The sequence below is a fragment of the Rhinatrema bivittatum genome, chromosome 2, assembly GCF_901001135.1.
Source record: "Rhinatrema bivittatum chromosome 2, aRhiBiv1.1, whole genome shotgun sequence".
Classification (NCBI taxonomy): Eukaryota; Metazoa; Chordata; class Amphibia; order Gymnophiona; family Rhinatrematidae; genus Rhinatrema; species Rhinatrema bivittatum.
Genome location: NC_042616.1, coordinates 62,673,125 through 62,696,054, shown reverse-complemented (window position 1 = coordinate 62,696,054; position 22,930 = coordinate 62,673,125). Strand labels below are relative to the sequence as shown.

At 45.3% G+C, this 22,930-nt stretch overlaps 1 protein-coding gene across 1 annotated transcript in view; it reads left to right on the top strand.

The window, feature by feature from the left end:
- LOC115086024 (myosin light chain 1, cardiac muscle-like) overlaps positions 1 to 22,725 on the top strand; it is a 49,568-nt gene extending 26,843 nt beyond the window's left edge. The window contains exon 3 of the mRNA XM_029592605.1: positions 22,571 to 22,725. Within this exon, the coding sequence (XP_029448465.1) occupies positions 22,571 to 22,725 (155 nt within the window). The remainder of the gene's footprint in view (positions 1 to 22,570) is intronic.
- The last annotated feature ends 205 nt before the right edge of the window (positions 22,726 to 22,930 follow it).

Sequence of the window (22,930 nt, the reverse complement as noted above, 5' to 3'; positions counted from 1 at the left end):
TTTATACAGACTTGGTAAACCAATGCAGTATTTTAAAAAAAGGCAACAGTGTTATCTGCATACAGAACTAAAGTACATTCAACTTTATTTTTTTTTAACATTTTATTAAAAGGGTTTGGATCTTTGCTATGATGACCATGAAAAAAGGAATAAGGTGGGCTAGTCTATCGTATGAATGGAGATCTAGTCTTGTTTTTCTTAGAGAAATCAAAACCACATTTATATGGGCCTGGTCTGTGGCTTAGTGGCTGTTCTGTGCATTTCCATGAGGAATGTCCATGATTTGAAACCTAAATTGGGACCTTTGCTCACAGCACCCTCTAGGGACTTTGTGGTCATTGCTTAAAGGTGACACCAAGGGGCCAGATTCAAGATCCATGATTGCAGGGCTCCAGAAGAAACCCTGAGGTATGGCCCCTGACCAGAACCATTGCTGCAAAAAACAGCCTAGATACTTTTTTTTGGGGGGGGGGGGAGGGTTAGAGGGAGTTATAAATAGGGCGGAAAGTCCATGAATAGCTGCAAATGAAGATTGCTGCCTAAAACCTAGTCTTGGTTCTGACTGAGCTAGAGGTGCTAAGGAGAAGGAAAAAATTGCCAGGTCAAAAAGAGGGGGGAAAAAAACCCTCGTCTCCATGAATGCAATAAGATAAAACCAAGACTAAATTGGCATATGATGATATAAATCATTGCAGAAATGGGACTGCTGTGGTGGATTTCCTGCAATGGGTTCTGGAAAAGCCAATGATTATGTAGAATGCTATATTGTATGTTTAGATGGTAACTAAAAATTTGTATAACCATTAAATGGCTGATATTCAAAGCTATTTATCTGATAACATTCAAATTCTCTGGATAAATGCAAAGTTAGAATATCAGCAGTACTTATATAGATAAATCCAGCCAGTGATGTCATGCTAATGCCATCCAATGGGCCAATGCTGCCATTTTAAAGAGCAAAGAGTGAGGGCAGGAATGAGTGGACATTGCTCCTTCCCTTTCCATAATGCCAGTCCCCCACAGATAGAATAAGTGGGGGCTGGGGGAGGCACCCAACCCTGGAAGATATTAGTTGGAAGAGGAGATCAGAGGGTCCCAGGGAGGCCCAGCCAGAAAAATCAAGACCCCAGGCTGTACCAGCAGGGGTGCGGGTCAGTTGTTTTGGGGTAAGCACAGAGCCCAGACTTATGTTTGCTGGGCAAGAGGGGGGATAGAGGGCCTTGGGTATGCCTTTTTATTGATATGCACAAAACCAAAAATACCCCAAGGTATTTTCAGAATGAACCAAAAATGTCCTCATTCCTCACTTTTAGCATATTTGTGTAAACCCCCCCCCCTCCCCCATCTCTGGATACAGGCCTAACACCGACAGAGTCATAAATGTATTCAATGTCTCTCCAAGATGTAACTCAACATGGGCATGGTCTTGGCGTTCTGAAAGTCACAATCAAACAGAATTACAATACAGTAAAATTTCTATATCAAAGCAGTACTAACCTCCAGCATTCAAACAGCAACCCTACCTATAAAAAGGTAATAATGCAGACATTATAATGCACCCTAAAACACAAATACACCCCCTATTAGGAAAACATAAGCCAAGCTGCTATAGATCTCTGCACAGAAACTACACACTAGCAGAATACCTCACCTTGGTCACACATACAGAACACAGACAAACCCTCACCAACTACAGAATAAAGAGACCATAAAATATAAATGGAAAAGTGCAGACAAAAACTGAACTGGAAATCGCAAAAAGCTAGACTCTGTATGCAGTGCAACAATGGAAAAAATATTACTATTCCTCATAAAACAATAAAATCAAGAAATAAAAATTACATCAAAAGTAGTAAAACCACATGAATAAAGAGAATAATTCAAAATAGCTAAAAAATAGAACAACTAATAACTAAAAACATATACATATTTTCTGAACACCAATAAAATATTTCAAAATAGACACATCAAATAACACCCAATAACTAAAACATAAGGATTTTTAAATATCCCCTGCTTTCCATACCTGGGAACATTTGATTTCTAGATTCCCTGAGATTGCCATAGATTAGCAGGAAGGGAGGACAGAGGTTTGTTGCACACAAATTTTCTGTTCTCTCACACACATGTTCTCTTACCCCTACATACACGTGTACACAAACGTATATGCGCTCTCTCACTCTCACACATGCTCTCACACAGGCCCACACTCTCTCACACATACACATGCACAAACATGCTCTCTCATTCTCTCACACATACACACGTTCCTCCCATTCTCCCACGATCTCAGACATACACACATGTTCTCTCTCACACTTATGCTCCCCTTCTCTCTCTCACACACACACCCTCACATACACATGTTCCCCTTCTCTCTCACAAACCCACACACACACATTCTTAACTTTCCCCCCTAATGAATTAGCAGCAGCAGTCTACTTCTTCATCCCTCATAGCCAACAGGACGTCTTCTTGGGGTTGACCCAGTTCTATTTTGAGATCCTTCCTACTGAGTGGGTTGCACCAATCCTCCTCCTCCTAAGGCCCTGCCGGTGATTCTGGTAGGACCATGGCATTGCTCCTCCTCTCCAGGCCCCGCTGGCGATTCCGGTAGGGCCGCAGTGCTGCTCCTCATAACCAGGTGCCGGCAGAGATTCTGGCAGTGCTGCAATGTTGTACAGTGAGACATATGAACAGCACTGTACACATCAGTGAATATTTGACATGATTTGAGTGAGGAAAGTCACACAATGATGAGATTTCTACAATGTTCTCTGACCCTAGTTTGATGAGCTCTCTACCAGGGTACTGTCAAGCTAGGGCAAGAGAATATTATAGAAATCTCTAGGGGTGTGCATTCATTTGCAACGTATTGGCAATCCGCAACATATAGGGCCATATTTATTGTATTCGTGGAGAAGCGAAACGTATCGCGATTCCCACGAATACAACGGATCTTCACCGAATTATTTGGCTGTCTAAAGGAGTGAATTTAAACAAAACCCCCACCCTCATGAACCCCCCAAGGCTTGCCAAAACTCCCTGGTGTTCCAGAGGGGGTCTGGGAGCCATCTACTGCACTCACGCCGTTGGCTACCGGTATTTAAAATGGCGCCGATAGCCTTTGACCTTACTTTGTCACAGGAGCTACCGGTGCCATTGGTCAGCCCCTGTCACATGGTAGGAGCAATGGACGGCTGGTGCCATCTTGTGCTCCTACCATGTGACAGGGGCCGACCAATGGCACCGGTAGCCCCTGTGATATAGTAAGGGCAAAGGCTATTGGCGCCATTTTGATTACTAGCAGCTGACAGCCCGCATGCAGGAGATGGCTCCAGGACCCCTGCTGGACCACCAGGGATTTTTGGCAAGTCTTGTGGGGGTCAGGAGGGTCCCCAGCGGGGATCCGGGAGCCATCTCCTACACTCAGGCCGTCGGCTGCCGGTATTCAAAATGGCGCCGATAGCCTTTGCCCTTACTATGTCACAGGAGCTACCGGTGCCATTGGTCGGCCCCTGTCACATGGTAGGAGCACAAGATGGCACCAGCCATCCATTGCTCCTACCATGTGACAGTGGCCGACCAATGGCACCAGTAGCCCCTGTGACATAGTAAGGTAAAAGGCTATCGGCACAATTTTGAATACCGGCAGCCAATGGCGTGAATGCAGTAGATGTCTCCCGGACCCCCGCTGGACTACCAGGGAGTTTTGGCAAGTTTTGGGAGGGTCAAGAGGGTGGGGGGTTGTAGTAAATTAAATTTTACCAGGGAAACGAATAAGAATGGAACGCATGAACGGATCGGGGGCCCCCCTTGCCGAATGCAACGTATCTGCCCCCCCCCCACGAATACGAATACTGAATGTAACATATGCGGTCCCTCTGCACATCCCTAGAAATCTCATCTTTGTGTAACTTTCCTCATTCAAAATCACATCAAATCTTCGCTGATATGTACAGTGCTGTTCATATGTCTCACTGTGCATGTAAAACTGGCCCCAAAATCCTAGACAAGATGGCACCTAAACCTCACCTCGAGTTACTAGCTTGCCCTCTTATCGTGATAAAAATAATTGACTACTAGGCAACTCTTATAAAAGGTCTCTCTCTTTCCTTCTCCCTCTCTCCCCAAAACAGAAAATGCTTTGCTAAATGCTATAAATACCTATGTACAGTGCAGTAACTCTAAAATTATCATAGTCATGTCCCCTTTTCCTTATCACAGGCATTATTCATGCAAAATGTATCACATTTTGATGAATCTAGGCCTCAGTTAGAAACCTATGTTCAGTTGAGAGATGGTCCCCAAGTAAGATCTAGCTCAGTAACTGACAAGCAATCAGCCGCAGAATTAGAAGAGAATGAACAAACAGAAGCAGTCCATTGTTACACAGGCTAAATGAATGGAAGGCTAAAATGTTTGATCTATATAACTCTCAATGTTAGAATGAAGTACTATGGAGTAGATTGGGTTTTGTCACAAGTCAAACTTACAGGTCAATTAATAATATAGGCAGCTAAATACAAAATTCAGGGGAAAATTAATCCTTTTAAGTGGCAGGATCTTTGGTACAGTTATGTACATTGTTAACTTGCTAAAACACAGAGATGTACTGTAAATGACTCTAAACTGCCTTTATATTCTGCTAAAAAGCAGATTGTGAATGGCAAATAGAAATGCAAATCTAAAAACATACATTAAAATGTCTGTAGAAGAATGCCTGAAGTCTGAATTATAAGACTGGAAACTTAAAAGGCATCAGGAACATGGTGGAAGGAGGGTATAAAAAATAGAAGGTGCTTTTTCACTCAACACACAATCAAGCTGTGGAATCTGTTGCCCGAAGACAAAGTCAAGGTGATTAGTATAGTGGGGTTTAAAAGAGGTCCAGACAAGCTCCTAGAGGGAAAATCTATAAAACATTATTAGTCAGACAGCACAGAGAAAGTCATTGCTCTCCCTGGAAGTTTGTAACAAGAATATAATCTATTTTGGGGCAACTATTGGGCACTTTTGATCTGGACTGGCCATTGTCAGAGACAAGATGCTGAGCTCGGTGGACCTTGGTCTGATGCATTTTGAGATTTCTTATGGTTTTATATTCTTATGCTATCAAAACTTGATTTATAATTAATTATCACTTAAAGTTTCACATTATGATGCTATTTGTTGGATTACTTGTTGGACTTTTGAGATCGCCCTCTACCATAGTATTTGAAGAAACCATTCATCTGAATGTGATGAAGGTTATTCATTTAATATGTCATATCAAATACTCTTCACATCACACATCAGCATTAGAACTGAGTGATCATGCTAAACACCTGTCTTGCATTCTTCCTCACTCTGTTAAGAAACCAGGATCTGAATCCTGACAATTCATTTTGGTTTTTTAATATATTCTCTAATGAAGTCAAATCTCTGGGAGCAGGGCCCTGATGCTAATACTGGTTTGTTTTTTTTTACACAAAACATATTTATTTCATTAGAAATACCAAAGACCCAGAATGTCAACCACATGTATTGCTATTTTTTAAACTGTTCCCATTGGAAAACTTTTTAAAATTTGGATTTAATCTATTGCAGCTATGATGTCTCTCCAAGAATGCTTGTGTTTTTGGAGGAAATAGCAAGTTCGCTTTTCTAGCCAGACACACAAAGCCAAAAAAACTAATGCAAACTGATCACATCTAACGTTTACTGCCACACATCATAATTGGCTATTTGTGCTGTGTATTTGACTAGCTGTAGCTAATGTTTGTGGTGGTGAATATAGAATAACAGGTTCTAAATGCGAAACACACAGGCGTCACACTGGACAATCTCAGGGTAAAAATCAGAATATTTAAGAGTAAAAGGAAGTCCTCCTGCTGGTTAAGCAATGTGGGGGTAATTTTGCAATAGTCTGCATAAAAATAAATAGTTGGAAAAAAACGTGCATGTATTAATTGTAACAATTTTCAAAGTGAACTTATACGCAAGTTTGCTTTGAAAATTATCCCACCACAACTGCCTGCACATACTTACACCTGCTAAAATGAAAGCAGAATTTTTTTCAGAAACACTTTTCAAAATCCAAAAGCATGCAAAACCTTCCCCAACTCTTCCCCTAGGAGAACCTCTGCTTAGCCCAGGCAAACTGACTTGCATGCAGGATATATATTCATGTTTGCCCACATATTGGGCATGTAATTTTATAACAAGTCATTTCTGCAGCTAAGGCACTGTTGTACCTGTGGAAATGCTTTTGAAAATTAGTCTTTAAAAGCTCAATGGTAGCTCTCTCTTGCACCGTTAAGGATAACATAGAAAATGATGTTGATAAGGACCATAATGCTCATCTTGTTGTGCATCCCGCTCGCACCCAACCCGCTCCCGGGCCCGCTAACCCTTCTTCCTCACCAGCCAATCCCAGGTCGGCCTCCCTCGCGTCTGCCGCCAGCTCCACTCGGCCTCTGCGTTCTGCGACGGCATTCTCCAATGCTTCACCTCCCAGCTCCAGCCAGGCCTCACGGCAGGGCTCTGCATCCTCCGTGGCATCGGCCCTACCCCTAGGCATGCACGCGCAGAAATACCTCCCTCTTAAAGCGCCAAGGGTGGGTCCTAGCTCCGCAGCACGCCCAGATTGAGTCTTGTATAAAAGGAAGTGCCTCACTTCACTTCCTTGCCTTGGCAATCGGGTCGATCACCTAGTGATAGCAAGTTTGCCTTCCTGCGTTCCAGTCTCTCTGTTCCAGTGTCTCCTGGTCTCCCGTTCCAGCGTCTCCTGTGTCTCCTGTTCCAGTGTCTCCCGCTCCTTCATCTCTCCATCCCTGGTAGTACCCTTCAGACTAATTTCATGGTACTGACCTTTGCTTGTTCTTGACTACTCCTTGATTGCTGCCTGACCTGACCTCTGCCTGGAACCCAACTACTCTCTGATTGCTGCCTGACCTGACCACTGCCTGGAACTCTGACTACGCATGGACAGACATCTATTACCGACCCTGCCTGGCTGACTATTCTATGCCAAGACTCTGGCATTGCTTGTCGCTATATACTTGGACAGTCTATTCTGGCTTCCTGTGACTTCTGGACTTCCTTGCCTGAACACTGACCACGCACCCTTGTTCGTGGTCAGCACGCCCTTGAACTCTCTATCTAGGAGACCCTGTGAGGCCCACCTAAGACCAGGCAGCCCGGGTAACCAAGGGCTCAACCTGAGGGAACCCTGGGTTGCTATTGGTGAAGCTCCAGCTAGCCTCTGTCTCTGCCTGTCAGGGATGTGCAGAGCAAAATTTTATGTTCATATTTCTTATGTCCGAAAGGGGGTCCCACTTGCGGCCAATATGGACATAAAAAAAATCCAATGAGTTGGGTATATGTACATATGTGCAAAAAAAAATTTAAACCCCCTCACCCTCCTTAATCCCCCCCCCCCAGACTTACCACAACTCCCTGGTGATCGAGCGAGGAGTGAGGACGTCATTTCTGCAATCCTTGGCGAGAAGCATGTGACGTCGGCGGCACGTCGAGTGACGCGGCGTCACGTGATTCCCGGCGAGTTCGCGCCGGACGGCTCGTTCGGCCCAAAAAGAACTTTTGGCCAGCTTGGGGGGGCCTCCTGACCCCCTCAAGCTGGCCAAAAGTTCTTTTTGGGCCGAACGAGCCGTCCGGCGCGAACTCGCCGGGAATCACGTGACGCCGGCGTCACTCGACGTGCCGCCGACGTCACATGCTTCTCGCCAAGGATTGCAGAAATGGCGTCCTCACTCCTCGCTCCATCACCAGGGAGTTGTGGTAAGTCGGGGGGGGGGGGATTAAGGAGGGTGAGGGGGTTTATATTTTTATTTTGGCTCAACAATCGCGATTTCCCACATATCGAACATATCTATGTTCGATATGTGGGAAATCCAATCGTTTATGTCGAATCAATTTTTTAAGTTAAAAAAAAATATGAGTTGCGTTTTACTAATGCGGTCAATCCGAATGCACACCCCTACTGCCTGTGCTCCACCTCCTGGTGGCAAGAGCTCTCCGGGTCTGACTGGAGGGCCGTACCAATCCTGCACCAGGCCAAGGGTACACTCCCAGTGCAACAGCTTGCCAAGCCTATGGACTCAGTGGAGTCTCCACCTTACAAGCCATCCCTGGCTTAGCAGCTCATGTCCGAGAACAAAGCAAACCATTGAGGCATTGACTTCTTCAGTGGAGAGACTACGGTCTCAGTTAGAAGAAGCTGTCATAAAACAACCTGCTTGAGAGATCTAAGATGGCCGACGGTCACAAACGCTGGAGAGAGCCGTGTCTGGGTCCTGAACAAGATGCCGCACTCTGGCAGAAAACACCAAGCCAGAGAGCATGCTACTTTACCTGCTGCTGATTCTGAAAGAATATTGGGCCCGATGGACTCCCATGTGTTGAGGGAACACTGTATCCGGGAGTAAGTTTGCTGGAGGCAAGCCAGGAGGCAGAGGAACCCGACCCCCTCCCTGAACTGATGACATCACTGTCCCCGGAACAACGGTCTGCTCCAGCAAACCCCGCGGAGCAGACCATTATCCTCTGCCAACCGAGAATAGTCCTTCTCGGTCAGCAGAGGATAATACAGCCCCAATTTTCTCAGGAGAAGACATGCGGGACGCTGAAGCGTGAGCAGGTTTGCCCTGTCAACGGCAGCTGGAGGTAGAGCCTAAGTTTTCATTTCCAGAGCTGGTAAGACCTAGCACTATAATGCTCGAATCTATTTGGGTCACTATACAAACTTTGAATAAAAATATCTCTGAGCAATTGAGCCCTATCTGTGTGGCTGTGAATGCTCATGAAAAACGGATGGACACTATTGAGAAAAAAGTTTCTTCCAATCAAGATGTCTTGGAGAAAGTTAAAGTAGAAGTCTCAAGTATGTTTGCGACCCACCATTTATTGGTTAAAGAAAACCAGTTACTTCAAAACAGGATTGAGCAATTGGAGAATAAGACTAGGGAGAAAAACCTGCAAAGGATATGTGGAAAAAGTATCTTGGAAGTCTTAAAACTCCCAGAGCAGATATTACCTTTGGCTTCTAGAATTTATTATTTATCACCATTTAAGAAGATAACTTCAGATCAAGAGGGTTTTAATGTAATAACACCTTTGGATACCCCACAATTTGCTGTTTCAAAATTACTAGAGTCTACTCAAAGTGATTTAATAACTCCGTCCACTTTAATTGTATTGTTCCTACTAGAATCAGACCAAAATTGGGTTATGCAATCTTTTTTTCGTCATAGAGGAGAACTTTTCTTAGATTTGAAAGTTAATATTTACCCTGACTTAACAAAAATTACTCAAAAGAAAAGGAGGCAATTTTTGCTATTGAGGCCTAGAGCATTGGAGATAGGGGCATTTTTTTTTATTTTAAAATACCCCTGTAAGTGTATACTTAAGTATAATAATGTATCTTATATTTTCTTTATGCCTAATCAACTAGCAGCATTTCTTGCTGATAAGAATACACCTGAGCAAAATAAAGCTCTAGTTTCTCCAATTGCCTTAGAAGGGAATGAATATCCTATTTTCTCACGGGCATCTGTGGACCTTCCTGCTCCACCTCACTTCAATGGAGATCTGTGCCTCTGTCAAGGTTTCCTCAACCAATGTTTTATGCAGTTCGCCCTGCAGCCTGAACTATTTCCAAGGGAAAATACAAAGATCACTTTCATCTTCTCATGCCTTGAGGGGAAGGCCCTGGCATGGGCTTCCCCACTTTGGGAACATTCGGATGACATCCTCCGTCATCTTTCTCACTTCATCGCAGTCTTCAAATGAACCTTCCAGGACCTCGGCCGACAGGCGGTTGCAGGCCATCAGCTTCTCCATCTCCGGCAAGGTTTGCATTCACTCACTGGATTCATGGTAGAATTCAGAACCCTCGCCACAGAACTGGGATGGCAAGAGGACTGCCTACCGGCAATCTATATGGATGGCTTATCTCCTGTCCTCAAGGATGAGCTAGCCATTTGCGAGATTCCCACATCTCTTGATGATATCATCTCCTTGGTTGGCAAAATTGATCATCACCTTCGTCAATGGCATCAGGAGGTAAGAGCTTCTCAGCCTTCTGCCATACACCCAGTTTGTGCTACCAGCCCTCAGCTAAAGGCCCTACTGGCGCTTCCTCCCTCTACAGAGAAGCCAATGCAAATCAACTGCGAGCGCCTGTCTCCTACAGAACGCCTTCGTCAGAAGAAGGAGGGCCTTTGCTCTGGTCATCTCTTACAAGCCTGCCCAGTGTGTTCAGGAAACTGCAGAGCCTGAGCCCGGCAGGTTCCCGAGCTTGAGCGCCACTGTTACTGGCCCCCAATTACTCCTTCCCATGTCTTTTTCCCAAGAGTCATGATCCTTTGCCACTACTGCCCTTGTGGACACCGGGGTGAGTGGCAATTTCTTCCTGGATGATATCGTCACACTCCTCCAAATCCCGCTCTAGCCTCTGGACATCCCACTTTGGATTGCGTCCATCCAGGGAGAGCATCTCCCAGGACACATCACCCATCGCACCATCACCTTCTTCCTTTCCGTGGGAACCCTCCATGAAGAAGAGAGCTCACTATACATCCTGAAGCGTTCCATGTACCCAGTAATCCTCAGACTTCCATGGCTCCAGGTGCATGGTCCGCAATTTGACTGGCAATCCCTACAGCTAGTCCAGTGGGGACCCCCAGTGCCAACACCACTGCCTACATCAAGTGTCTCCAGCAGTCACCATGTTGAACTCCACAACCCTCACTGGGTTGCCTGTTCCATATACAGACTTCCAAGATATATTCTCTAAACAGAATGCAGACATTTTACCTCCACTCCGGAGGTTTAATTGCCCCATAGAACTTCAACCAGGTACCACACCTCCCAAAGGCAGGACCTATCCTCTCTCGTTACCCGAGACTTAGGCAATGTCTGAGTACATCAAAGAGAATCTTGACAAGCGATTCATAAGTCCTTCCAACTCTCAAGCAGGAGCGGGTTTCTTCTTTGTGAAGAAGAAAGAGGGCAGTCTCCGTCCTTGCATTGACTACTGTGGGCTAAACGCTGTAACCCGCAAGGATCGTTATCCTCTACCACTCATCAGCAAACTCTTTGATCATCTCCAGGGAGCCAAGATCTTTACAAAGCTAGATCTCTGAGGGGCATTCAACCTCATCAGGATTCAACCCGAGGACATTTAGAAGTCTGCATTCAATACCAGAGATGGCCACTACGAGTACGTAGTGATGGCCTTCGGACTTTGTAATGCCTCTGCAGTCTTTCAACGCTTGATGAATGAGATCTTCCAGGATCTACTATACTCATTTTTCATATATCTAGACGATATTCTGATATTTTCCAAGAATCTAAAACCCCATCATGCTCATGTTCAGACAGTCCTTCAACATCTCAGAGACAACCGTCTCTATGCAAAACTAGAGACGTGTATCTTCGAACAGACTAGCCTTTGAACAGACTAGACCATTATTTCCAATCGTGCTTTTACCATGGATCCTGAAAAGCTCCAAGGAATCCGAGACTGGTGTCAACCTGTAGGTTTCCGCGCCCTACAACAGTTCCTTGTATTCACAAACTATTACAGGAACTTCATTGCCAATTACTCCACATTAGCTGCTCCACTTACTGCCATGACTAGGAAAGGCAGTACCCACAAGGAATGGAGCCACAAGGCTCAAGCCGCATTCCATGCCTTGAAAGAGGCCTTCTGCATTGAACTTTTCCTACGTCACCTGGATCCTAATCGCCCCTTCATCGATGCCTCCGCCATTGGGGCAAAGGCAGTTCTAAGCCAGTATTCCCCCAAAGGAACCCTAGTACCCTGCTCCTTCTGTTTGCACAAAGTTTCCCCTGAGGAGCAGAATTATACGATCATGGATCGTGAATTCTTAGCAGTAAAGTTAGCACTCCAAGAATGGTGTCCTTGGCTAGAGGGAGCACAGCACAAATTTACGATCTTTACAGATCACAAAGATCTTGAACACCTGAAGGAAGCTCAATTGTTGAACCCCAGACAAGCCCGCTGGGCATTGTTCTTTCAATGTATTCACTTCGAGCTTCGGTAGCGTCCTGAAGCCAAGAACACATGAGCGGATGCTCTTTCCTGCTCTCTGGAACCTGAGGATATGCCTGACATCCCCAGGCATATCATCGACCCAGCCTGCGTAACCCTCACAGTCACCAATACTGTACAGGCAGGAAAGACCGTGGTCCCATGCCACCTCCGCAAACGCGTCCTTCGATGGGCCCACGATTCGAAGTTGGTTGGCCATCCCGGTCGGGCTTGGACCCATGAAATGCTAAGGAGGTACTACTGGTGGCCTAATATGGTCAAGGACTCCCACAACTATGTGGACTCCTGTCCCATATGTGCGCAACAGAAGCCTCCAACCTCTCCCGGCGCCAATAGAACCTTGGTCGAGCATCTCCACCAACTTCATCATGGACTTACCTCCATCCAAGGGCCACATAGTCATCTGGGTCATCATTGATCAGTTCTCAAAGATGGGCCACTTCATCCCACTCCAGAAGCTTCCCTCAGCTCCTGAACTGGCCAAACTCTTCCTCAAACATATCTTCCACCTATATGGGCTACCCAAAGAAATCGTCTCGGACCGAGGTCCGCAGTTTGTCACCAAATATTGGTCTTTGTTGTGTAAGAAGTTCGAGATTACTCTAAGTTTGACTTCCGCTTATCATCCCCAGTCAATCGGCCAAGCAGAGAGAACAAACAGGTCCTTGAAAACTTTCTTACGCACTTATGTTAATGACCAGCATTAACTGGTCCGACCTGCTACCCTGGCTTGAGCTATCCCACAATATGCATGTTGCTTCTGCCACTGATGTATCACCCTTCTCTGTGGTGTTTGGCCACCAACCACGTCTGCCTCTACCAGTCCCACTGTCAGTTCCTTTGCCTGCAGCCCAGTCGACAGCTCAGACGATAAAAAGGCTATGGACACAAGTCAAGGAAAGGCTGGGCCAGGCTGCCGAGTGAGCTAACCGATCTACCGACGCTCATCTTCGCTCCGCACCCTTGTTCCAACCTGGCCAAAAGGCCTGGATAAGCACAAGACATATCAGGCTGAGGCTGCCCTCTCAATGACTGGTGCCAAAGTTTATCGGGCCATTTCCTGTCCTCCGCCATGTCGGAGCGGTAACATACCAACTCCAGTTACCAAGATTGATCGGTATCCACAATACCTTTCATATATTCTTGCTGAAGTCACTCATACTGTCCTGGCCTTCATGTAGGGCTCCTCCTCCTCCTCAAGTCTCTGCTGAACCAGAGGAGACACTCCAAGTAAAAGAAGTCCTGGACTTCCGAAAAATATATGTCCATTGGGAGTATCTCCTATCGTGGGAGGGCATCGGGCTGGAAGAGAACTCCTGGGAGCCCTCCCACCACATCTACGACAAGCAACTCCTACAGGACTTCTATCGGGACCATATTGACAGGCCAAAGCCGGTAAGGGGGAGGCCTAGGAGGGGGAGTACTGTTGCGCGTCCCGCTCACCCAACCCTCTCCCAGATCCGCTCACCCTTCTTCCTCACCAGCCAGTCCTGGGTCGGCCTCCCTTACGTCTCCCGCCAGCTCCACTCAGCCTCGGCATTCCGTGGCGGCATTCCCCAATGCTTCACCTCCCAGCTCCAGCCAGGCATCATGGTGGGGCTCGGCGTCCTCCGTGGCATCGGCCCCGCACCTAGGCATGCGAGCATGGAATGACTGCCCTCTTAAAAGGCAAAGGGCAGGTCCCAGCTCCGCGGCATGCTGGGATTGAGTCTTGTATAAAAGGAAGTGCCTCACTTCACTTCCTTTCCTATGCAATAGGGTCAATCACCTACTGATAGCAAGTTTGCCTACCTGCGTTCCAGTCTCTCTGTTCCAGTGTCTCCTGGTCTCCAGTCCCAGCATCTCCTGTGTCTCCTGTTCCAGCGTCTCCTGCTTCTTCATCTCTCCATCCCTGGTAGTACCCTTCGGACTGATCTCACGGTACTGACCTTTGCTTGTTCTTGACTACTCCTTGATTGCTGCCTGACCTGACGTCTGCCTGGAACCCGACTACTCTCTGATCACTGCCTGACCTGACCTCTGCCTGGAACACGGACTACTCCTTATCTGCTGCCTGACCTGACCACTGCCTGGAACCCGACTACTCTCTGATCGCTGCCTGACCTGACCTCCGCCTGGAACACCGACTACTCTCTGATTGCTGCCTGACCTGACCACTGCCTGGAACTCTGACTACGCATGGACAGACCTCTGTTACCGACTTTGCCTGGCTGACCATTTTTCGCCAAGACTCTGGTATTGCTTCTCGCTATACACTCGGACAGTCTATTCTGGCCTCCTGTGACCTACGGACTTCCTTGCCTGAACACCAATCGTGCATCCTTGTTCTTGGTGGGCACTCCCTTGAAATCTCTCTCTAGGGGACCCTGCGAGGCCCACCTAAGACCAGGCGACCCAAGTAACCAAGGGCTCAACCTGAGAGAACCCCAGGTTGCTATTGGTGAAACTTCAGCTAGCCTCTGTCTCCACCTGTGCTTCACCTCCTGGTGGCAGGCGTTCTCTGGGTCCAACCGGGGGGCCGTACCAATCCTGCACCAAGCCAAGGGTCCACTCCCAGTGCAACAATCACCAACATATGGGATAGCCTAATCAGTTATACCGGACAATAGTGTACATATGAAAATTCAGTGTCCTCTGATTGTTGATATTTTAGAAATTTTATGCCAGAACCAAACACAAGGTCCATTTTATCAAACATAAAAAGCTTACAAAATGTCCATTTAAAAAATATTATATAAAAAATAATGCAGAAATTTGGGTGGGTGGTACTATAAGTTGAAAAACAGAGTAATGTGAGCATTAGCTTCTTTGTTAATGCCTATTCCCATTTGGGTTCTACTACCATTTCCGAGAAGAAAATACCTCGGTGATAGTCCAGATGTTGCGTTTCCAGTTCAAGGGCAGGCCTGTGGACCACTGTACTTACCTCCAGTTCCAAGGCCGAAGCGACACCCTCGACTCCAGTGAAGACCCCCGAATGGATGTGTGGCAGGCTGTCATGCTCAGCCTGCCTCCGATGCTGCTGTTTCCCTGGGCCTCTCCTAAGGTGCACGCATGCCCGACGTTGCTCCTCTTAAAGGGCCTGCAGTGGGAAAATGCCGGAAGTGCCTAATGATATCACCAGCAAAGGCCTATAAAATGCCACTTCAGCAGCTTCTTCTTGCTTCAGCAATAGTCAACTACTGTTGCCTCAGCATTCCTTGTCTTCATTCCTGGTCTTAATTCCTGCATTCCTGGTCTTTATTCCTGTGTTCCTGGTCTTTTACTCCTGAGTTCCTGGTGTTTGTCTTTGTCCTGTGATCAATCTTCAGTTCTTTGTCGAGTCTTCATCTCGTGGTCAGTTCTCAGTTTGTCACTGTCTTCATTGTCTTCTCCTGCCCACCTGTGCAGCTCCTCTCCTCCCTGCCTGCCTATCCAGCCTGCCTTTCCTCGTATGGATCTCTGGTTTTGACTTCAGCCCTGAAACTTGACAACATATGATCTCTACCTGCCACTGACCACTGCCTGACTCATGACCATGCCTGAACACTGGCTGCCTTGACCACTGCTTGTCTCTGACTACACCTATAACTAGCCTGCCCTGGACCCTGGCTTGTGACTCAATCATCTCCATGGACCTCCAGTTCTTCATCAAAGGCCCCCACCTAAGACTGGCTGGCCTCAGCACCCAAGGGCTCAACCTAAGAGGAACGAGGGATGGTATAGAAGAAGCTCTAACTGGGCCTCTGCCACAGCCAGCTCCATGAGCTGATGATGGTGACCTGCAGGGCTCCTCCCTGCAGGTTGCATCAACTCCCCTCGGTCCAAGGGTTCACGCCCACAACACCAGAATCTTTCTATATCTAATCATTTCTGAATATCGGATACAGCAATCAAAATCTGGTAGGTTAAAATCTCCCAACAACAATACAGTAGAAAAAGCTGCACTCCAAACAATCATCCACACAAAAAAAGGAGATGCAGAACGAGTATACAGTCCAAAACTTAAATGGTATTATCAAATATCTTCTTTATTACTTTGTAAGCGGCTACTCCAAAAGCTCAATACAGTGTAGAATAGTCATCAACCAGGTCCCTCGACATGGACCGTGTTTCGCCCAGAGCTGCATCGGGAGGGACTAACAAAGTGTATAATTTCAACCACTGAAACTAAAACAAAAAGTTACATATAAAGTATAATGGACTGTATCAAAAGGGCAAGATTACACATTGCGCCGGGACATATACCTTAATAGATAGTCCATATTTGAGTCAAGGGAGAGCGGGCAGCACTAGCAGAAGCACCAATTTAAAGGGATAAATTTTGGCACGAAACACTGCACCAATAGAACACCACCAACACAGAACAAGTAAACCAATCAAAAAGAACCATACAGAAAAAATGTTAAATGAAACAAAACTATTCTATCTCATTATTGAGTCCCTTAGGAGATAGACAATCCGATTTGAAAATCCATTTTTGTTCCCTTCATATCAAGATTTCTGAGAAGTTACCACCCCCCCCCCCCCACGATGGGGGGGGAACAACATCAATTACCAAAAACTTAAGATCGGCTTCTGTATGTGCAAAAGAAGCCCAATGGGGAACCAAGGGCATTGTTTCTCGGCCGGTCCGAATATTAGACCGATGTTCAATGATCCTAGTCCTTACCGACCGGGTGGTTTTGCCCACATACAATTTAGGACATGGGCAAATGATCACTTAGATGACTCCCCACGAAGCACAAGTTGTAGAAAACGTAAGATTGTAAGACTGCTGTAAAACAGGATGTTTAAATATGGTACTGGGAAGGGCATGGGGACCCACTGAACAGTGTCCACAGGGTAAAAAACTGGAGGGAATAGAAGAATTTAAGGAAACAGTGTCATTAAGTTTGGAATGAACCAGTATATCCCTAAGATTACGGCCCCGTCGAAAAGTAAATCTCAGAGGAAAGTCAAAACATTTATATAGTGCTAAAATGGACCAATGATGGCTGATAATGGTCGTAAGATCCTGAGTGTGAGTAGAGAATGGCAAAATGCAATTTATACATCTTTCAGAAGACCGAGTTTGAGGGAAAACAAAAGATCCCGATTTACAAAACGAGCACATTTAAAAGCCTTCTGAAGTACCTGGCGAGGGTACCTTCTCTCTTTAAACCGGGATATCATCTGCTTAGCTTGGAACAAAAAAATCTGATTTGGATGACCAAAGGCAATAAAGTCTGAATAGCTATGCCATAGGTATATTCATTCTTAAATGAGAGGGGTGATGAGTATCATATTTTAGCAAGGTATTGTGATTGGTTGTTTTATGAAAACAGAAGCCGATCTTACATTTTTGGTAATTGATGTTGTTCCCCCCCCCCCCCCCATGGCGGGGGGTAACTTCTCAGAAATCTTGATATGCAGGGAATAAAAATGGATTTTCAAATCAGATTGTCTATCTCCTAAGGGACTCAATAATGAGATAGAATGTTTCATTTAACATTTTTTCTGTATGGTTCTTTTTGATTGGTTTACTTGTTCTGTGTTGGTGCTGTTCTATTGGTGCAGTGTTTCGCACCAAAATTTATCCCTTTAAATTGGTGCGTCTGCTAGTGCTGCGCGCTCTCCCTTGACTTAAATATGGACTATCTGTTAAGGTATGTGTCCCGGCGCAATGTGTAATCTTGCCCTTTTGATACAGTCCATTATACTTTATATGTAACTTTTTGTTTTATTTTCAGTGGTTGAAATTAAACACTTTGTTAGTCCTTCTTGACGCAGCTCTGGGCGAAACACGGTCAATGTCGAGGGACCTGGTTGATGACTGTTCTACACTGTATTGAGCTTTTGGAGTAGCCATTTACAAAGTTATAAAGAAGATATTTGATAATACCATTTAACTTTTGGACTATATACTCGTTCTGCATCTCCTTTTTTTGTGTAGGTGAGGTTAAAATCTCCCACCAGCAACACCTGTCTCTTCACTGTTGTCCTATTTCTGTCTTTGATTAATTCACTCTCTAATTTTCTTGGCAGTACTGAAGATCTGTACATTACCAAGCTATTAATGGAAGTGTCACCTCGTCTTTCCAAGTTAACATATAGTGCCTCCTTCCTTCCCCCTTGTATTTTATTTGTTTAATCATTTTTAAACAGAATCTATTACTGCTCCCTTTTTTTCTGCCAACTAGGTCCTTCCTGCAAAGTTTATAGTCCAGTATCACAATATCCCTGTTATGGGAATCATAATTATCAATCTGAAAAGTGCCCCTCCCCTCCCCATGTAAAGAATGGGAATTTCACAGGAAACCTTTGTCCTCTAATAACGTATTGCTTTGTCATGGAGAAATAAAGGTGGATTTATTTTTTTTAATGCTTTAGAGTGTGTTGGTGAGTCCTCTTCGTCACCTACTTCTTTTGTGTCTTTCTCTTTCCCACTTCCATGTCCCTCCTATCTTGATGGTACCTTGTGAAAACTTTTATTTTATATTTGGGGGAAGAACTGGGGGGGGGGGGGGGTCCACTGGCTAACTTCTTGTCTCCCTAGAAAGAAGCCCCCTGCTTTTGTGACTAGATAGTGCTTGGGGCTGTGCCCCTTCAAAAACCGCTGTTCAGATAGAAGCCTCACAACCCCTGGCGTGCTCTTTGGACTGACCTACAACAGCAAGGACAGCAATAAGCCTAGAAAGAACTCGAACGTCTCCTACCCAGCCCCATGGCCTTGGAATTTCACTTCCCCTTACTTTGCATCTATGTAAAGACTTCTCAAATTTCAGTGAGTTTTTAATAACACTACGTTTTTGCACAAGCATACACCCGCTAGCTTTTCTCCACCACTTTCTGTGCGATTATTTTTTGTTGAGCACTATGTTCTATTTAAATAATAAACCTAAATTTTTAACCTAATTAAATTATGTTGGTTAACCTACTGTAATTGGTTTATTTTATATGCTTTTATTGTTATTAACCTATTTTATAAATTATACATTGCTCCAATTTGCATATGGAAGAAATGCAATCAATCAAGATAAATTAACTAACAATTTGTTTGCATCCCTCTCTGGATGGTCTGAGCCATCCACATTGTGAGTTGCGGAGCAGTGCTTGAAGAAGCCTTTTTGATGTGTAACTGTTTTGTTTGAGAAGACTATGGTGTGACTGCATTTATGGAATTTGGAGTAACTGCAGTATTGAGAATTGTTCCTCAGTCATAGATCAGATTTCATTATATTTAGAACAAGAATTAATTCAATTTATCAAACATTAGAGATTTTAATTAGGGCTTTTAGCCATTAAACCTAACAGATTAATATAGCAATTGTTTGAATACAGCATACATATACTGTATATATATATATATATACTAGCCGTTAAGCCCGTTAAAACGGGCGAGATTCCATCGTTCAGACCGGCATGGTTAGAGCCGCTCTGTTCTCCACAACTTCCCTTTTCCTTCATTCCCCTCCCACCTCCTCCACAACCCCTTCCCTCACCCAGCCCTCCTCCTCCACTCTTTTTCTCTTCTCCAGAACTTCTTACCCTTCCCACTTGTTCAGTCATATCCTCTTCCCTTTTCCTTCCCCTCTCACCTTCCCTTTCCTTCCCCTTCTCTCCTCTCCCTCAGCCCTCCTTCACTCCCTTTTTCTGTACTCCACAACTTTACCCTCCCCACTTACTCACATCCTCTTCCTTCCGTCCCTTCTCATCTTCCCTTTCCTTCCCCTCCCACCTCAACCCCTTCCCTCTCCCTCAGCCCTCCTCCACTCCCTTTTTCTGTATTCCACTTTACCCTTCCCACTTACATCCTCTTCCTTCCATCCCTTCTCATCTTCCCTATCCCTCCCACCTCCTCAACCCCTTCCCTCTCCCTCAGCCCTCCTCCACTCCCTTTTTCTGTATTCCACAACTTTACCCTCCCCACTTACATCCTCTTCCTTCCCCTCCCACTTCCTCCACAACCCCTTCCCTCTCCCAGCCCTCCTCCACTCCCTCTTCTTCTCTCTGGCCCGCCTGACACTTAACCGCCGCCGCTGCTCCTCCATTGGAGGTCTCCGGGGGGGGGGGGTCTCTCTCTCACGTGCAGGGAGAAGCAGCGACGGCGGCACAGACACAGAAATGGGAGGTCTCCGGGGATCTCGCGCGCGCGCGACGCTCCACCTGGCTTGCAAGAGAGAGACTCCCGGCGACCTCCCATTTCTGTATCTGTGCCGCCGCCGCTGCTTCTCCCCGCGCGCAAGAGAGACCCCCCCCGGAGACCTTCTGTGCTGCCGCCGCTGCTCCTCCATTGGAGGTCGCCGGGAGTCTCTCTCTCGCACGCACCTCATCACCCGGCTCCACCGGGCTCGGTGATGAGGCGCGCGCGTGAGAGAGAGACTCATGGCGACCTCCCATTTCTGTGTCTGTGCTGCTGCTTCTCCCCGCGCGAGAGAGAGAGACCCCCCCGGAGACCTTCTGTACTGCCGCTGCTGCTCCTGCTCGCCGTTTCCAAGACAGCCGTCTGCTGGGCTCCCCTCTGATCGACGAGCTCTTGCGCATGCGCAGTAGAGCTGCTCTCTACTGCGCATTTGCGGCACATCGGTCCAAGCCCATTTATATGGTAGATAATTTCCACATTTCACCATGCCTAAATGGGCACTTAAATCACTTAAATAAAATCTTGTCAGTTCAAAGATATTACAGGTTTACTAATCCCTGTTATAGATTAGAGCAATCTTTCAGACCATAGTAGAAGCAGTCAGGAAACTCTAGTCTGTGTTTCTTTAAGATCAGCATCTGTGACATTCAACTAGAGCAGCAACAGTCTTGTACAGCTGAGCAAGGTGGCAGTCAGAGAAAATGGAACCAGTATTAGGAGACTTTCTATGGTCAAATGTTCTCTTTTCAAAGGCCTCACTTTGCATTAGTCAGTTTCATTAAGGCAAATTAATAGGTTACAAGATGAACAATATGATTGGTTCAAATCATTGGGGTTTTTTTCTCTCCTACAAGTCAGTTTAACTTGTGGTCAGATGGACACAACACCTGACTGCTAGAGATGTCTTATAGATAAGGACACAGTTTCTGATAGGGTGGGTTGTTTTTAGAAGACTTAATGAAAATAGCTGGTGCTGTGCCTGTTATGCGACACAGACAGTTTAGTAAGCCAAGGTCCAGGCTTTGAAAATTAACATTGTCAAGCATCTCAGATTATTTTGCTTCCTACTCCATGTTAGTTCAGAGAGAGAGAGAACAGTTCCAAGAATTAGGTTCAGAGAGATATCCCTTACTTGCGTAAGATTTCCCTCAAACATATTCTTTGGCTGTGTCATTTGCATATGACAACTTTTCATTTACATGTATGGACATCCTAATTTTAGCACACTCATGCAAACATCTTTCCGGACCATTTTAACATGCATATTAAGGTATTAGACAGTAACTTTCAAAGGGGGCATGCGGATGCACATATCCGTGCGTATGTCAGCACGTGCCTACCCAGGCATGTTATAAAGTAGCCCAGGCACGTGTATATATATATGCACCTAATTTTAAGCTTGTGTGTGCTCAGCAGCCTAAGTCAGGTTTCTGCCACGTACGTGAGGGAATTTTATAACAGGCACACATCCTCCTTAGTATCGTCTGAGCTCACGTATTGAACTCACTCCATGACTTGAAAATGTGAGATCGAGTGATACTATGGAAGGATGCACATTTACTTGTCCCCGATGAAGATAAAGGAGTTGTTAAAATGCTAGCAGTGTAGGGCGATTTTGTAAGCGGGAGCACCCTTGTCGAGTTTTTTTGTTGAGAGTTGTTAGGTACAGTTTTAGACTTTTGTATGCTCTGCAGTGTTTCAAAGTGTTTTGGGAACTTGCACTGCTTGAGCCCTGTAGAGGGCAAGAGACAGCAGACTGAAATTTACAGCGTTATCACTGCAGTTCCGATACTAGTTTTTGAGATTTTCTCTTTACACCACGTTGTGTTGTTTTTCAGACCCCTTTGTCTTCTTTAGAACATGCTTTACCTTACCAGTTCCTTTTTTCCAACGAGAGATCAGATCCAAGGAAAGTCTAGGAGCATGAGCCAGGAAACAAATTAGGTCACATATGGCTTAATGCACAGATATAGAACAAACTTTGCCTCTTGTTACGGTTAATTAGCCAAACAACTTTTTTTTTTTCCATTTTAATTACTTTATTCTTAGAATTACAGGTTTTCTTTCAGTGCATTTCAAAACAACATTAAGGCTTCTCGGTCTTTCAGTCTCTCTCAAATGTATGCATTGGATAGAATTTGTTTCTGGAAGTTGCGGAATATAAGATTTATTTTTTTTTTAAATAAATAAAAATTTGCAGACACCCCTGTACTCTGTACATTTGGTTGATGACAAAATATGTTTTTGAATAATCTTTCCATTCCTAGCAAAAATGATTTTCAAACAGGTATTCATATGAAGCTGCATTAGAGCAGGAAGTTAAATGGTTTAAGAATCAGCTACGAAGTGTGCACATCAGTATTTGCCTCTGTTTTTCTTTCTGCCAGAGTTCAAGGAAGCCTTTTCCCTCTTTGATCGGACCCCAAAGAATGAGCTAAAAATCACCTACGCACAGTGTGGCGATGTCTTGAGGGCTCTGGGACAAAATCCAACCAATGCCGAAGTTCTGAAAGTCCTTGGCAGGCCCAGACCAGAAGGTTAGTCCATGTTTTTAATGACACTCTTCCAGAAATATGGTGGTTTGCAAACAGACTTGTTTTTTAGGAATTTCAACCAGTGGAAAGCGCATGGTTTAAAAAATATGGGAACATGTCAGAATTATGTTGATCTTAAAGATGACTCTAGATGTTAAAGCATGTAGTAATAACATGATCTGAAAAAATGTTACATATTGCTTCTCTTTTAGC